We start from the raw sequence: 18476 nt of genomic DNA, 5'->3' as shown, positions 1-18476 counted from the left end.
CTCATCTTAGACCGTTTCACGTTGTCTCACTTATAGACCTGCGTTACGCCAGATGATTTTCTCCAGTTTAAATGATGAGCATGTTAGTCAGCAGGAACAGCCCTAGTCTTGTCAGCTCTTTCCTCTTCAAGACTCAGTTCATGGCTGGTGTGGAGGTTTCAGTTTCAGAGAACTTCCATTAGCAGCTAATCGATAAGAAAAATCACTCAGATTACACAAAGTGCTGCTTAAACACAACTAAAGGCAACACACCCACTCACAATAATCTCACAAGCTTCTCCACACATGTCCACACCTACCAACACACACACACAGTAGAGCCACCTTCTCTCAGTTCAGCTCAGATAACATGAAAAAAATAATCTAAGTTATAAACTATCGAGATAAATTTAATTCAGTTATTTTCATTTTCTCCCTTTTCCCTCTATTTTTATTATACATTACAATAATGAATGTTTATTTATTTACTTTTACTTTATTTTTTTATATATATATATAGCATTTACTTAATCACCAAACACATTTTTTCCTTCAAAATTCGCTGAATTTTCAATCGATTTTAAAATACTCTGATATGCTACAAATTGTAGAAGTGCATTAATGATACAGGACACTTAAAACTGCATGTTTTTATCCCATGTCAGGCCTCGTATCTAACGTGTTTAAAAGAAATATTAATATTCTGCAGCTGCTTTTTTGTGAGTTTTGCTGTAAAAACTTCATTAAAATCAACCTGACTGGAAATAAGAGCTGAAACATCATTTTATGACTGAGGATGGTGTCAGACAGGAGCATGCTGTCTTCACAGTGCTCGACGATGCACCAAATCATTCCTACCTGTAAGACCTGGATCATCCTCACTCACTGTTTAGTTTCGCACATACTGCAGTTTATATTTTTCTATATTTCACACTCACACTTGAGCACCTTTAACAAATGAAATTTCCCCTTTTGATTAATAAATGTCTGACTTCTGGATTATTATTATTTGTTGTTGCAACAGTTTAGGCCTTTATTTAAGAGCCCTCTAGAAAAGCCCCCGTGTGTCTCTCAACAGCCATTGCTGCATTGTATCCTGGGAGTTGGATGCCACAGGAGTGTGGGACCAATGCCTTCTCTTTCCTATAAAGCCTTTCCCACCACGTCTATAAAAATCTCAGGAATGAGTGCAGCTTTTGTTCTTCCTTTTCTCACCTTCTGCCATAGAGCTTCTCTGGAGGCCAGACTGGAGCAGGCGGCTACGAACCAGCAGTTTCCCAGCTGACCTTGGTGCAGGTCATGAGCGCTGATGCCGTCCACAAACAGATGGGGGTCGCTGGTCAACTCCTGGAACATCAAAGATGAGACAAATCATTGTTGATAAACTAATTTTCTTCCTTAGAGGCATTACATACACTCAAAACTCTGTAACTGATTACTCATAAAATCTGACCCACAGGCAGCTGTACAGGAACCATCACGGCCCCTGTAAAGTTAATACTTATCCTCATCTTCTTATTTACAGGCACAATTAATCCACTTCTAACCGTATTATAATTTAATCCAGGTTTGAATCTTTTTATATTGTGTATTTTATTGCAGTGTGTCTCTGGAAAACAGCAGGCGGATGTGGTCAGGACAGCTGCCAGGTGTGGATGAACGTAAAGCAGGGCGTTACCCGGAGCACTCGGTCAAACATCATAAGGTAAATACAGAGTAAAATCACTCCCCGATTAACTACAAGTCTCTTATGAGGGTTCAAAGCCAAACAAACCACAGAGGCAGACTAACGGGACGGCAGCCAAATGATAGAGGGGGGATAAACCAGAGCACACGCCCAGGAAGACTAACTGTATGTAGAGACAAATGTACACATGGATCCACAAAGTTAGCCTCTCAGGGTCTTATATCTGGTGTAGAATGGATTTAAAACAGTATGTTTGTGTACTGCAGATCTGAGCAGAGCTAGCCCACAGCAGGAAGAAAGCTTCACTGTGTGCATTCTCCAAATTAAAGGCCACTATTTTTAGTGCATATAGCTACTTTACATGCACAGACAGTAAAGATCCAGTGTTTCCCTAAGACTGTGTTTGAGATGATGGAAGAGGAGAAAGATGGAGGATGTATATGCGTTTGCTCTCTGGGACAAGAGATAACAGGTCTAATATTCAGCTCCATTTCCAGTCAGCTCTCCATCCTGTGGGCTGACTGCAGTTTGACTACAGATGGTGGTCCTTGGTCTGCTTTGCAGCCTCAGCATAGTTGAATGCAACTCTCCACCTTCTGCAGGTGCTGGGCAGAGATCCAGTCACAGAGAGGTAAGATCCTCTCCCGGAAACAGACAGTATAAAAGATGAATGTCGCCCTCCAGGTCTGAAAAGTGAAGCCAGCGCAGAAGTGCCTTAAAACAGCATTCTTTTTAATGGCCACCAGGGGGAGACTCTTCTGGTCCCCAACAGACTTTGGTGGCGCTGAAGTCGATATTGAAATGAGCCTCAGCTGCCTCTCTCTCTGTGACGTCAGTAAACACGATCCTGAGGAGTTTGAGATCATACTAAATAAAGCGTGATGGTCATTTAGTTAATTATGATTATTATTAGAGTCAGAGTTTATAAACCAAGAGTTATGATTGATAGCTTGTTAGCCAATGAGCACGTCCCTCGGATTCACTGCCAGAGCTAGCCTTCCCCTGTCACGCCTGGTTTCAAACACCAAGATAGCGATGCTGAAAACGCTCCATACTCTCATAAAAGGGCACGGTGTGATATCAGGTTCCTTTATTTGTACCCGTAAGTGGATTTAACCTGCAGCAGGTGAGTCATCCATACAAACTCAAAAGAGATAATATCAATAAAAAAAAGAGTCAAAGGACCTTGGAAAGAAAAGCGTCTGGACTTCTTTAAGTTGCTTGAAGACGTTTCACCTCTCATCCGAGAAGCTTCTTCAGTTCTAAGGTCAAATGGTGGAGAGTCCCAGATTTAAACCTAGTGGGAGTTTCCCCCCACAGAGGGACAAAAGGACCCCCTGATGATCCTCTAATTGCCTGAGCCAAGGTGTGAAACTGGGTGTGGGTCCCAATCAGCCAGGATTTCGGGTGAGCTCATTGTGAAACCTGGCCCCACCTTATCATGTGATTTCCTGAGGTCAGATGGCCCAGGATGTGAGTGGGCGTTAAGGCGTCTGGGAAGGGATCTCAAAACTGGATTATAGATGGCAGACAGTTGGTGTCGTAAACCACCGCCTCTGTTCAAAGATGGTCGCTCACAGTGGACATAGATGGCTTCTTTCACTCCTCTTTCAAACCATCTGTCCTCTCTGTCCAAAATGTGAACATTGGCATCCTCGAAAGAGTGACCTTTGACCTTTAGATGCAGATGGACTGCTGAGTCTTGTCCTGTGGAGGTGGCTCTTCTATGTTGTGCCATGCGCTTGTGAAGTGGCTGTTTGGTCTCTCCGATGTAGCGGTCTGGGCATTCCTCGCTGCACTGTACAGCATACACCACATTGTTAAGTCTGTGTTTTGGAGTTTTGTCTTTCGGGTGAACCAGTTTTTGTCTGAGCGTGTTGCTGGGTCTGAAATGCACTGGGATGTCATGCTTCGAGAAAACTCTCCTGAGTTTCTCTGATACACCGGCTACATAGGGGATGACAATGTTGTTGCGTCTGTCCTTCTTATCCTCCCTCGCTGGTGTCTGATCTTCTTTTCTGTGCATCTTTGCTGACTTTATAAACGCCCAATTAGGATAACTGCATGTTTTAAGTGCTTCCTTTACATGTGTGTGTTCCTTCTTTTTTCCTTCAGGCTTAGAGGGAACATGTTCTGCCCGGTGGTGTAGGGTCCTAATTACTCCAAGTTTGTGTTCCAGAGGGTGATGGGAGTCAAAGAGGAGGTACTGGTCCGTGTGTGTGGGCTTCCGGTAAACTTCGATGTTGAGGTTGCCATTCTCTTCAATGTGCACAGCACAGTCCAGAAAAGGCAAACAGTCGTCCTTTATGTCTTCCCTGGTGAACTTGATGTTTTCATCCACAGCGTTAATGTGCGCAGTGAAGGATTCCACTTCTTGTGTCTTGATTTTGACCCAGGTGTCGTCTACATATCTGTACCAGTGGCTGGGTACTCTTCCTTTGAAAGAGCCAAGAGCCTTTCTTTCCACTTCCTCCATGTAAAGGTTGGCTACAATAGGTGACACGGGGGAGCCCATGGCACAGCCATGTTTTTGTCTGTAGAAACCCTCGTTGTATTTGAAGTATGTTGTGGTGAGGCAGAGGTCTAACAGTGTGCAGATCTGATCGGGTGTGAAGTTGATCCTGTCTTCCAAGGAGCTGTCTTCTTGTAGTCGTTTTCTAAAGGTCTCCACTGCCTCCGTGGTGGGTATGCAAGTGAAGAGAGAGACTACATCAAAGGACATCATGGTTTCATCTGGATCCAGGGTAAGTTTCTGGACCTTGTCGGTGAAGTCGGTGGAGTTCTTGATGTGGTGTGGGGTGTTCCCCACAAGAGGTGCAAAGATGGTAGCAAGGTGTTTCGAAATGTTGTAAGTGGCTGAGTTAATGCTGCTCATGGGTCTGAGTGGGACCCCTTCCTTGTAGATTTTAGGAAGTCCGTAAATGCAGGGTATGGCATCCCCTGGATAAAGGCGGTGATATGTAAGGCGGTCAATGATTTTGTCCTTTTCAAGGTCTTGAAGGCAAGCTATAACTTTCTTTTTGTAGCTGCTTGTGGGGTCTCGCTTTAAGGCTTCGTAGGTATTGTTGTCACTGAGGAGAGTAGTGATCTTTGTGTGGTAATCTGTTGTGTTTAGGACCACGGTGCATCTTCCCTTATCAGCTGGTAATATAGTGATGTTGTGGTCTTTGCTCAGGGAAGCGACGGCCTTCTTTTCTTGTATTGTGAGGTTGGGACTCTCCGCCATTTGACCTTAGAACTGAAGAAGCTTCTCGGATGAGAGGTGAAACGTCTTCAAGCAACTTAAAGAAGTCCAGACGCTTTTCTTTGCAAGCTCCTTTGACTACGATGACCTGGATGACTGAGAACCTTCACAGAAATAAAAAAAAAAGAGAAAAAAGAAAAAGAAAAATGGGAGAAGTTTTCTTTAATGATGAATCTAAAAGTGCTTTTAATACACAGTTAACACTGTTAAATGGTTAATTTCAAATATGAACTTTTCTCTAAAAGTAAGAGCACTGTGAGAAATTCAAAGAGTGAATGTCAGGACAAAAAATGTCTCAGGGATCAAAGTCCTCACTTTGACGCTTTAATGCACCACAGCTTCATCTTTATACGAACTCTGCTGCTCTTCCACTGCAGCACGAGCCGTGCTTTAGCATTTTTCCATTAAGCTGTAAATCTATGACATCATACTGATTTGCCCGAAACATCATCAACGTGTACAAAATTATCTGGGCGGTGTTCCTCGTCTTAATCAGAAACCTGTATCTCCCGATTCGATCACTGACGCAGACGGAAACATTTCTAAATTACGATTCAAAGATGAACTTTGTCTCAATGGGACCAATCACTAAATAACCTTTGATATGTACGTCTTAACTGCCTTACACAACGACCGCGACCATCATTATCTGCATGTCAACATAATATTAACAGGCTCCAACATGCCATGAACCACCTCCTCGCCATCCTTATCATTCCACACACCTCATCGCCTACATGAACAATAATTTACTTCCACACGCTTTCAATAAAAACTGCTTGTTAAATCCTGAGTGCTGCAGCGCTTCTTTTCTACTCCACGTGGAGTTCAAACATGGACTAGAAATGTGAGCAGAAACCTTCAGGTCACTTGCCTACGTCTGCATCATCTGTTTATAGAAGTTAGCAGTGCAGGAGCCATTTCTGATTCGTGTTTCACCTCTAGCCACCAAACGCTGCTTCTCCATCATAACTTGTGTATTTGTGCATTTACTTCATGCATTCAGGAGAATTAGAGGTAAAAAAAAAAAAAACTTACAACCATGTAACATGCAGGATGCTGGACAAGCGAACTATTCTGATTTTAAACTGATTTCTTTTATTTAACTTATTATCTCATTATTAACATTTCTTTAGTTCAAAGCTAAATTGTTAAACAGAAATTTGGAAAGTGAAGCACGTATCAGTCAATAAGCCTCTCAGTGGCATTTTAAAGACATTAACATACTCACAATGAATAAAACCAGTAGGAGAGATCCACATCAGAAATGTTTATGAAAAAAGAAAATGCTGGCAAATTATAGTGCTCTAAGATCAGTAAAATCCACAGACTGTATCTAAAAGATGTAAAGACAGCTTTGGACGGTTGGTGGTTCGATCACTGGCTGTTCCAGTCTGCGTGCCAAAGTATTCTTGGGCAGGACACTAAAATAAAAAAGAACGACAAGCCGGAAAAAAAAGCATTTGTGTAAATGTGAGTGTGAACAGGTGAATGAGACATGTTGTTTATAGTGAAGTAGAAGTAGAAAAGTACTATACAAGAACCAATCCATTTACCAAAGCCTGGAAACATGACGATGAGGTGGTGTCAACAGGTGTTAGCTAACAGGGAGGGGACACAACAGCGAGAACATAACACTACAAAAAGAAACAAGTAAAACTGACCGAAACAAACAGACTGACAAAAACAGTAAACAGGAAATGACTTGGCACAAACTCGACATTTAGTCACCACCATGTGACCACACCTGAGCCGTAAGCACTAGCTAGCTTGGTTAACGAGTGGCATCCGTAACCCATAAGCACAGACACAGAAAGCTGTTGATTAGTGATAAATAACAAACGAAAAATAAATAAATAAATAAATACTCATTATCATTTAAAACTGATGCACAAACGTTTTACACAGGAAGCAAAAATAATAATTTCACCAACAGCACAAACTCAGTCGACAGATCCACTTTGTTATACCTGGTTAGCATCGGCCCCTTTATCAAAGCAGCCACAGCAGATGATTTGACAGACAGCTCAGCCCTCCCAGAGCTGAAGCTGAAATGTCTCTGAAGTGAGACATTTTAATATGGGACTGACCCATTCTGTTGAACACAGCCTCAAGTGGACGTTAGAGGAACTGCAGGCTGGGGCACTTCACTTTTTTTAACCCTCGAGGTTGCTGCCTTATAGAGCTTGAAATAATAAGCTCTTGACATGATCACTGGTTTTAATATACAGCTGTCTTTTGAGTGCTGGAGCTGAAGCATTGATATTGAGTGCTAAAGTTTCACGAGACACCACAGAGAAGTCAGGGTTAAGTTTAGGGTGTAACCAAAGAAATATTTCCCTTATCTCTCCACTCCCTGAACAAATCAATAATATTGATCAAATGCTTTAAGTGCTCTGTTTAATAATTTAGCATGAATAATTAACAGTAAAAGCATACGAAATACACAGAAATCACTCTTTCATAGTGTATATGCACTACAAGCCTAGAGGAAGACAGAAAATTACACATTTAATCAAATAAGACTCAATGAGAAGCACTTAAAGAGCAGTGCATTTAGATTTTATGCAGGTCAAGAAAAAAAAAAAAATCACAAGACAAGAAAGAAATTAATCTTTTGACTCAGCATTATTAACGTGAAACGCCGAGCACAGATTCTGTACACAGCAGCAGAGTGAGGCTGGAAATCTGTTAAGCAACAATTCCATTACGAGCACGATGTTCAGCCATCATCTGAACTTAAACAGCTGCTGTTCCACTGCATAAAGCTTTCCTTCAGTGGGGCTGACTCAAAGCCTCTGATAAGAGGCACTTTTGCAGTTTAAGGATCCTAAACAAATCCAACATGGAATTAAGGCAACATTAGACATTTATCCACCACATTACAAAAGTAATAATAGGTCTATAAAAACATTGTTGTTCATTTTTAAATGATCCTTATTATCTCATACTCCGTCTTGGTGAAGCCCCTCAGTTCATTTAATCTGAAACAAGCTGTTTTAACTCCTTCCCTTTAAGCCAACTGTCTTCTGATTTGCTGCTTCTTGAAAACAGAAGGTTTTAACAATGGGTGGGTGGAGCTTCTGTGCTCAGTCACATATGTGTGAGATGACCATAAATAGGGAAATATAAATTCTCACAAGTAAAAACTGTATGAAGCTAAAGGTTACGCCTTTTCTTCATTAGCAGAAACCTGCAACGAGTAAAATGGCTGCGCACAAATCACCACCGTGGTCCAATGATGAGGTGCAGACAACCACCCTGAGATCTAGAGAAAATCATCAGACACTTGGCACACTGAGCTTGATAAAACTACCTCCTAAATCAGAGCAAGCTAATGTCTCAGTCACACGAGTAAAAACAGGAAAGCTGTACTGATTTTTTTCCACATTCTGGAGAGCTTGAGTGTTTTGAACACTCTCGGTCACTTCTGATCGTATGGTGATTCCACAGGTTGCCTGATCGGACTCAACCTTCCTGCAAACAGTCGCAGTGTGACCTGGACTGACTTCAGTCATGCAGAGAAGTTGTTGGAGGTTTGCAAATAACTGCCTGTGGATGAGGAATACAGAGTTTGTCACGCAACGTTAAAGGTATGTGCCTTTTTCCATGTCATGCTGTGCGCCACGTTATTGTTTACAGGAGATGAACTGCAGAATGGCAGATAGAGACAAAATACTGTTAATCTGACTATCTTCAGGTTTTACACGCTTACATATACAGGGAGTGCAGAATTATTAGGTAAGTTGTATTTTTGAGGAATAATTTTATTATTGAACAACAACCATGTTCTCAATGAACCCAAAAAACTCATTAATATCAAAGCTGAATGTTTTTGGAAGTAGTTTTTAGTTTGTTTTTAGTTTGAGCTATTTTAGGGGGATATCTGTGTGTGCAGGTGACTATTACTGTGCATAATTATTAGGCAACTTAACAAAAAACAAATATATACCCATTTCAATTATTTATTTTTACCAGTGAAACCAATATAACATCTCCACATTCACAAATATACATTTCTGACATTCAAAAACAAAACAAAAACAAATCAGCGACCAATATAGCCACCTTTCTTTGCAAGGACACTCAAAAGCCTGCCATCCATGGATTCTGTCAGTGTTTTGATCTGTTCACCATCAACATTGCGTGCAGCAGCAACCACAGCCTCCCAGACACTGTTCAGAGAGGTGTACTGTTTTCCCTCCTTGTAAATCTCACATTTGATGATGGACCACAGGTTCTCAATGGGGTTCAGATCAGGTGAACAAGGAGGCCATGTCATTAGTTTTTCTTCTTTTATACCCTTTCTTGCCAGCCACGCTGTGGAGTACTTGGACGCGTGTGATGGAGCATTGTCCTGCATGAAAATCATGTTTTTCTTGAAGGATGCAGACTTCTTCCTGTACCACTGCTTGAAGAAGGTGTCTTCCAGAAACTGGCAGTAGGACTGGGAGTTGAGCTTGACTCCATCCTCAACCCGAAAAGGCCCCACAAGCTCATCTTTGATGATACCAGCCCAAACCAGTACTCCACCTCCACCTTGCTGGCGTCTGAGTCGGACTGGAGCTCTCTGCCCTTTACCAATCCAGCCACGGGCCCATCCATCTGGCCCATCAAGACTCACTCTCATTTCATCAGTCCATAAAACCTTAGAAAAATCAGTCTTGAGATATTTCTTGGCCCAGTCTTGACGTTTCAGCTTGTGTGTCTTGTTCAGTGGTGGTCGTCTTTCAGCCTTTCTTACCTTGGCCATGTCTCTGAGTATTGCACACCTTGTGCTTTTGGGCACTCCAGTGATGTTGCAGCTCTGAAATATGGCCAAACTGGTGGCAAGTGGCATCTTGGCAGCTGCACGCTTGACTTTCATCAGTTCATGGGCAGTTATTTTGCGCCTTGGTTTTTCCACACGCTTCTTGCGACCCTGTTGACTATTTTGAATGAAACGCTTGATTGTTCGATGATCACGCTTCAGAAGCTTTGCAATTAAATCCAGATCAAACGGGGTTCATTGCAGGAAGGCACTATGGGGACAATGTTCGTAGATTGTTGAACTTAATGTCCTTGTACAAGACCAAACAAGAAGAAACAATGATTCTGTCTCTTGATGCGCAAAAAGCATTCGACAGGGTTTCCTGGCAGTACTTGGGCCATACACTTGAAAGATTCAAATTTGGGCCAAACTTAATTAAGTGGATACAGATTCTTTATTCCAACCCAATGGCGGCTGTACAGGTAAATGGAACAATATCAACCAGATTTCCGCTGGAACGTGGGTGTAGACAAGGATGCCCACTGTCGCCCCTGCTGTTCGATATAAGTATTGAGCCTCTGGCGCAGTTGATTAGAGATGAACATGAAATTCAGGGCCTTTCAATTAATGGAGAACAGCATAAATTGTCCATCTATGCAGACGATGTACTTTTATACATTTCAAATCCTGCAGTCAGTGTACCTCATTTAAAAGAAATTATTAGTACATATGGTCACCTCTCTGGTTACAAAGTTAATATTGACAAAACATTGGCAATGGATATAGGAGGAAACATTTCACAAACATTTAAGGAGCGATGTGGCTTTAAATGGCCAAACGAAGGTATCAAGTATTTAGGAATTCAAATTCCTCACTCATTATCAGACTTGTTTAAAGTAAATTATGAAGTTATAGTTGCAAAAATAAAAAAAGATTTAGAGAGATGGACAGTCCTGCCTCTGTCTTTCTTAGGTCGGATCGAGAGTATACGTATGAATGTATTGCCAAGACTTCTATACCTTTTCCAAATGCTGCCTATTAACATTCCCAACTCTACATTTGATAATTTAGATAAACTTTTTTCCAAATTTATATGGCAAGGCAAACGCCCAAGGATCAAGTTCCAAACATTAAAACTGTCAAAACTGCAGGGGGGATTGGCTGTTCCAAATCTGAAATATTATTTCTGGGCAGCTCAGATGAGACCCCTGACTGTATGGGTGCGGGATTTATCTGAAACTCAGTGGCTAAACATCGAGAAGACAATGTGCGAAAGATCATTGGAATCCCTGCTTTTTTCTAACATTTCAATTAAAAATTTGCATATGGGGGAATGGACAAGGGTCACACTAAAGATTTGGCGTAGAATCAAACAATCATTTGGTCTTCCAAAAGAAATTTCAATTTTATCAAGCCTCTCCTCCCTGCAGGGTTTTTCTCCTATTGTGGAAGACCCTGGCTTCAGAGCATGGTCAAATAGCGGGCTTTGTAAACTATGTCATGTTGTGAGGAATGGGCACCTGAGCTCATTTGAACAGTTGAGAGGTCAGTTTCGGCTTCCTTCTTCTGACTTTTTTAGGTTTCTGCAGCTAAGAAGCTTTTTGACAAAACATAAAGAATGGAGGCAAGTTTTGGAGCCCTCACCCATTGAGGAAATATTTCTAAAAATATTTCAAAGTAATTCCTCCCCAAAATTAATCAGTAATTTTTATAACGCATTTATGAGTTTCAATACAAATGCAACTTTGGATATTAAGGCAAGGTGGGAAGCTGAGACTGGCACTCAAATTTCAGAGGACACCCGGGAAGAGGTGTTCGGCGAAGCCCATCTTGTGACTAATTCTGGGCTGTGGAGAGAATTTAAATGGAAGGTGGTCATGAGATATTTTAGAACCCCAGAGATAATGGCCAAAATGAAGCCTACAAATCCTGACACCTGTTGGCGAAATTGTGGTACTTATTTAGGAACCCATTCACATATATTCTGGTCATGCCCAAAACTCTGCTCATTTTGGAATGACATATTTAAAGTTCTCAACACAGTTTTCCAACAACCAATAACAAAAGACCAACAGCTAGCCATTTTAGGAGTATTACCAAATGGTTTTGCGGGAAACAATAAAAAGTATCTCTTAAGAATCTTGCTTACAGCAGCACTAAAGTGTATTACTATTAAATGGCTGAATCTTGACCCACCTTCATATAATATGTGGCTTGATAAAGTGAGAGAAATTTACCAGATGGAGGAAATAACATTCAATTCAATTCAATTCAATTCAATTCAATTCAATTTTATTTATATAGCGCCAAATCACAACAAAAGTCGCCTCAAGGCGCTTCATAGATACAGAGAAAAACCCAACAATCATATGACCCCCTATGAGCAAGCACTTTGGCGACAGTGGGAAGGAAAAACTCCCTTTTAACAGGAAGAAACCTCCGGCAGAACCAGGCTCAGGGAGGGGCGGCCATCTGCTGCGACCGGTTGGGGTGAGAGAAGGAAGACAGGATAAAAGACATGCTGTGGAAGAGAGACAGAGGTTAATAACAGATATGATTCAATGCAGAGAGGTCTATTAATACATAGTGAGTGAGAAAGGTGAGAAAGGTGACTGGAAAGGAAAAACTCAATGCATCTTGGGAATCCCCCGGCAGCCTACGTCTATTGCAGCATAACTAAGGGAGGATTCAGGGTCACCTGGTCCAGCCCTAACTATATGCTTTAGCAAAACATACGCTCTGCGGATTCAGAGAGAGTTGTTTACAGAGCGTTGGCGACCCATACATGCTTTACTGTTTCAATAATTTAGCATAGGTCTGTTTCGTTTTGTTCATTTATGGCTAGATTTGTCACGTTATTTAATATTACATAAAGTTTTTGTTTTTCTTTTCTTTTCTTTTTGTTGTTGTCTGTGTGTTTGCTTGCTTGGGTTTTGTTTTGCTTTCCAGTTTTGTTTTGTGCTTCCTAATTGCAGTTCTTATTTTGATCTACATTTCTGCATTGCGGTTTCTGTAACTGTCCTACTTGTGAACATTGACAAGTACAAGTTGCAATGTTGTAAATTATAATAAAAATTGAGTTTAAAAAAAAGAAGCTTTGCAATTTTGAGACTGCTGCATCCCTCTGCAAGATATCTCACTATTTTTGACTTTTCTGAGCCTGTCAAGTCCTTCTTTTGACCCATTTTGCCAAAGGAAAGGAAGTTGCCTAATAATTATGCACACCTGATATAGGGTGTTGATGTCATTAGACCACACCCTTCTCATTACAGAGATGCACATCACCTAATATGCTTAATTGGTAGTAGGCTTTCGAGCCTATACAGCTTGGAGTAAGACAACATGCATGAAGAGGATGATATGGACAAAATACTCATTTGCCTAATAATTCTGCACTCCCTGTACACACGCAGTTACTGTCCCTCTATTTAGAAAGGCAGAGGCGTCACGGTGTAATTATTTTACGTGTAGTTGGTTTTTTTTCCTGTGTAATAATATTCAACATTGCTATCAATACATTTTTCAAAAAATGCCTCTCTGTGCAAAATAGGTTTAAAAACATAAACAGCTGTGGGATACTGTTTGTCCATGATTTGAACCGGGGGAACAAATCGTGGCAGGATCAGCCTGATATTATTTGTATCCCGCTGTAATTTTACTGTATAAAGAGCAAACATCTCCAAAATGTCAGGAGTAGTTAGTCATTACAACAAGTGTTTGTGAACTAAAAATCACGAATGTGGGATACTGTTTGTCTGTGATTTAAACAGCCCAGCGGTGCTCCCGACGAAGGGAAAACCAATCCTGCAGGGGAGACCTACCTCGGCACTTGTGCAGGTGAAGCCAAAGGGAAGATATGCTTCACCATATTTTCTAGTCTTTGGCTTAGAATGAAGTTGGTTTGGAAACATATTCAGCGATGCTTCATCTCCTGCTTTGCGTTTGTGTGGGCGCCCCCTGATGATCCTCTAATCGCCTACCTTGCCTCAGGCGATTAGAGGATCATCAGGGGGTCCTTTTGTCCCTCTGTGGGGGGATACTCCCACTAGGTTTAAATCTGGGACTCCCCACCATTTGACCTTAGAACTGAAGAAGCTTCTCAGATGAGAGGTGAAACGTCTTCAAGCAACTTAAAGAAGTCCAGACGCTTTTCTTTGCAAGCTCCTTTGACTACAATGACCTGGATGACTGAGAACCTTCACAGACATACTTCAGTAACCCTACAAACGTCACTGCTGTTTAGTTTTCTGTCTTCATTTATGTTGGAAGTGACAGCAGAGCTGCATGTATGAATTTTTTCAGAAATCTCTCAGTCAGAACATGCTATATCATGCTTAGGTAACTAGCAAAACTAGCGAGCTAACTTCCTGCTAACTTCTAACTCCGTTAAATGTAATAAATTCTGTTTTCATGAATGCCTGGATGTTAAACTTCATAGTTACACCTGGTAAAGCACCAATGCTGATATTTTTATTAAAGATGAAAGAATTTAGACAGTTTTTAACTCTCAGTGATGCTGCAGTGTTCGTTTGACTTTGGGACCTGAAGCGGACGGAGTTTAGGACCCAGATTACTCCCAGATTTACGAGCACCTTAGTCCGACAAATACGGTAATAACGACGGCCCGCTTTTGTTCTACAAAAAAATGTGTTTTGTTGTGTATCTGACAGACAAACACCAAACCAGTGAAGTTGCACCATTTTTAAAAACCAATTCTGGTTCATCCGTTTCACTCAACAATCCACTTTTCCCCTTTGAAAACAAAGGCACTGCGCATGGGCGTTTTAAACATATTCTATCTCGATATTTCATTTTCTTATCGTTGCCTAACATTGTACCGGTATTACTGTGAACGGTATAATATGGCCCAGCCCTAGTCAGTTGTATTTAACTGTTATATTTAACAGGAACAACTCAGTCAAAAGCTTCACAGAAGGTGCTTTTTGCTCAGGGTGAGTGTGAAGACGACCAGTTGTAAAGCACTTCACACAGGTCACAATACAAAAGTAAATTCAAGTTCCTTTTGTTCAGTAACTACCAGAAACTGCTTACAACATGAACACACACACACACACGCGCACACACACACACACACACACACACACACACAACTCCTTGCTGTTGGCTTGAAATTCCATGAATTCCTCTCCCATTCAGCCCCTTTAACCTCTCCTCTCTTTATATGGAGCCTTGTCTCATGATCACCACCGCCATTCCCAGCCTACTGCCTCTGTCCGTCTCCACCGTGAATAAACAGCTGACCCTTCGTCTCTGATGTATCACTAACTCTCCACCTTCTTTGAGTTCACTGTGTTCTTCTTTCACACAGGCATAAAATAAGAGCTCTACAAAAGATCGCCTGCACGGATGATTATGCAGCTGATCCCACTGAGCTGTAAAAGATGGAAACAAGCAGCAAACACTGAGAACTGCAGTTCCTCTAATGGCCACTTGAGGCTGCCTTTATAAGAAACTCAGTCCCCATAGCTCCCATGTTAAAATGACCACCTTTTCAGCAGAAATAAACATGTTTAAAGTGTGTGACTAAAAGCAGGGCTGGCCTCTATGGATAGTTTCCCCTTTTATAACGACTCTGTGAGGGCTTATTCTCTTTTATACCTCATCTCGGGGTTATATGAGCAGCTATAGCTGATATTTAAAGACACTGAAACAGACCTCACAACTGTGTTTGTTTTCTGGCCTGTTATGTGATAAAAACCATCAAAGAAAATATATTTTTTAAAATACTGCTAACCTGACTGATTTTACTTTGCAAAATATCATCTGTCATCATTATTATTATTATTTTCCACATGTATACAATACGTATCAGAATAATTGTGCAGCACTACTACTTCCCCTCTCGGTAAAACATTATTTTCACTCACATTTGGCCTTTTCCAGGTGACTCGCCCAATTTGATTTCGCTGGTAGAACAGAGACTGGTCGGAGGTGGGGAACAGAGGGTCTTCAAACAGAGTTCCTTTATGCTGGCACTGCCTCCTCAGAGCAGAGAAAGACTGACCCTCGTACGGCACCGCCATCCTCCTGCACAGAAACAAAATGCTTTACAATGAAGCACAAACAGCATTTACACAATATATAATTACTGACTCCTCACTATCAGAGGGCTGTGCTGTGAGGAAGGATAAGGGGTTTAATTAGTTAGCCTTCTATGAAGTGTTGTGAAGTTTATCAGCATATGCAAAACATGAAAAGACTGGAAAACAGTATCACCATTGCATTCACTTGTAATTATGCCATGTCGTATTGACTCACAGGTTTGCTGCCTTCCCTTGCAGGCGTTGGTCTTACTGCCCTTATTCCACACACACACACACACACACACACACACACACACACACACACACACACACACACACACAGTCTGTGTAGCGTACCGAACCTCTTTATATTGTTCTAATATTACAGTTTTATGTGAAATGACTGTTCACACCATATGACCATGGAATGGGGAATCGCAGCTTGACACATCCAATCAATAACCGCCTTCACTTACTGCACAGACAGATTGTTGATGTTACAGTAAGTGAAATCAGATAGTATCAAAAACATATCTGGTTATGTTGAATTTCATTTCAACCACAACACATCAAATGAGTCTGTCTGAATTTGGAGGTCAGTCTAAAGGAAGAGACTTCACCATAATCTAATTACATGGACAATATATTTAACATCTGAGGTAAAACCAACTATTTAGCCACTATACAACCCTAAACCAACAGCAGCATGATTAGCATCATGAGTCATGTTTTAGGAAGGTGTGTGAGTGTGCAGGAAGGGCTGTATTCTCAATAAAACAAAAACCTCTTATTAATGATAAAAAGCCATAACGACTGATTAATCTTCTATATTTCTGATTAAAACTTTGAGTTACAGAAGATAAAAACACTGATTGTGTCATGAAAGGATTAGAAGGATAAAATGTAGAATCTCACAGACAAAATAAACTGAGAACTGAGAAATAGTCAAAAAATAAATCCAAACAACCAAGAGGAGCGAAGGGAAACCCGACAAAGTGAAACACAGGAAACAATACAGAAGGAAAAAATAATTAGGAAACCAGCAGGAAGCTAAATTAACAGAGAACACAAAGGAAAACTGAACTTCAAAGTAAAAGAGGAAATAAAGAATACAACAGAAAACAGATTTCTAAGAAGCCTCAGTGTCTCCTGATCCTGTTCAAGGCCTCAAACTGCACACAGAGCTGTGGATGAGGATTAATAACAAGGGAGTACTTCTTTAAAACTCCTTAAACACACACACACACACACACACACACACAAGATAGTCAGATCATCACCAGTCATGTGACAGGATAGCAAACAGAAACTCGGGCGGTCATGTTTGACTACGGATCGGCAGCAAAGTAAATACACGATCAAAGTTTCATGCCTGTGTGAAAGTGTAGTGACATTAAAGCCTGATCTGACCAAAAACGTCCTAACAGCAGCTTCAGCTTCCTGTCAGATAAATAAAAAGTGAGACAAAAAGAGGAAGGGCTGTGATTTGTTTCCCAGGTGGAGAAACCAAAGGCCTGCTGAGTACTAAAGGAATATTTTTATTTTGTTTTCCAGGAACGGGATTGCATCCAGATTCAGAGTGACTCACTGAGGTTAGAGCATGTTTTCTCACACTGATCTACAGAGAAGGACTGACCACAGGACTTCAGCTAAAAGCATTCCTCAATTAACACTGCATTCATTGCAGGAGAGCTGCAGATGCCACTTAGTACTGCGATGTTCAGATATTCAGGATACATTAAAGGCAGATTTTTATTTTTGTTTTTAAAAAGTGACTACCAGGTAAAATAAGTCACGGTGGCAGGGCGTGGTTTGTGGCTCAGTTGCAGGGGAGGGGTGGATCAGTGGGTTCAGGGTGTGGTGTCAGGACAGGCTGATCAAAACAGGTGCTCTTCAACACCTGGTCATGCCTTCCCCATTTCCATAGGGTCACAGCTGTGTGCTTCGGGTCCTTTTTGTGTCACAGTGGTGCCGAAACCCAGGAGCTCATCGACCCGGGGCATGGGATAAGCATCAAACTGTGACAGTCACCTTATTTATAAGGACACTCAGAAACAACTGTGCTGTACAGCTAAAAGAATACAATAAGAAAATCAATAAAACTGAAAACAACAAATAAAGTCATTAGAACTGAGTCGCATTAAAAGACTCAGAAAAAGAAACAGAAGCTAAACAACACGTACAGGCAGGACAATCAGCCTTCAAAACAATGCCAGTTATGAAAACTGACATGCGTATGTCATGCACAGTGTTGGTCAAGTTACTTGAAAAAAGTAATCGGTAACCAATTACTGATTACTTCCCCAAAAAAGTAATCCCGTTACTTTACTGATTACTTATTTTCAAAAGTAATTAATTACTTAGTTACTTTTTAAAAACACGATTTACAACCTGAATAGGTGATGAAGCGATAGATCTTTCAGCCCAATTCTACTTTTTCTACATAATCCATCATACAAAATGTAATCAAATGGAAAAGTCCCTTTTTAAAACTTGTTTTATTAGTTTTAATCTTTTAACTTTATGCATCAAGCAAAAATTTAATTATATGCAACATTCTCTGACTGGAAGAAATTTGTTTAATATTTAAACCTATTTTCTGCACATTCCAGCACATAGAATATTTTTTTGTGTGTGTTTACACTCAGTCTTTCAAATAGATGCAAGTAAAACACAGCAGAAAATAAATAACATCAAAGACTAGCGGTCCTTTTGCTCTATTTTCACCTGTAAAGCAGGAGTAGGGTAGGCGGAGGTGTGCTCTGGTGCAGG

At 40.9% G+C, this 18476-nt stretch overlaps 1 protein-coding gene across 1 annotated transcript in view; it reads right to left on the bottom strand.

Annotated features, from left to right (window-relative positions):
• The window catches only part of capn5a (calpain 5a), a 41500-nt gene that overhangs the window by 13619 nt on the left and 9405 nt on the right, over positions 1-18476 (bottom strand). The window contains exons 2-3 of the mRNA XM_084951820.1: positions 15549-15708; positions 1195-1326 (exon numbers count right to left, since the gene is read on the bottom strand). Coding sequence (XP_084807946.1) covers positions 1195-1326; positions 15549-15704 — 288 coding nt within the window. The 5' untranslated portion in view covers positions 15705-15708. The remainder of the gene's footprint in view (positions 1-1194; positions 1327-15548; positions 15709-18476) is intronic.

Source organism: Perissodus microlepis, chromosome 14 (genome assembly GCF_051167445.1).
Source record: "Perissodus microlepis isolate ML-2025 ecotype Zambia chromosome 14, ASM5116744v1, whole genome shotgun sequence".
Taxonomy (NCBI): Eukaryota; Metazoa; Chordata; class Actinopteri; order Cichliformes; family Cichlidae; genus Perissodus; species Perissodus microlepis.
This window is presented reverse-complemented; position numbering and strand designations above follow the sequence as displayed.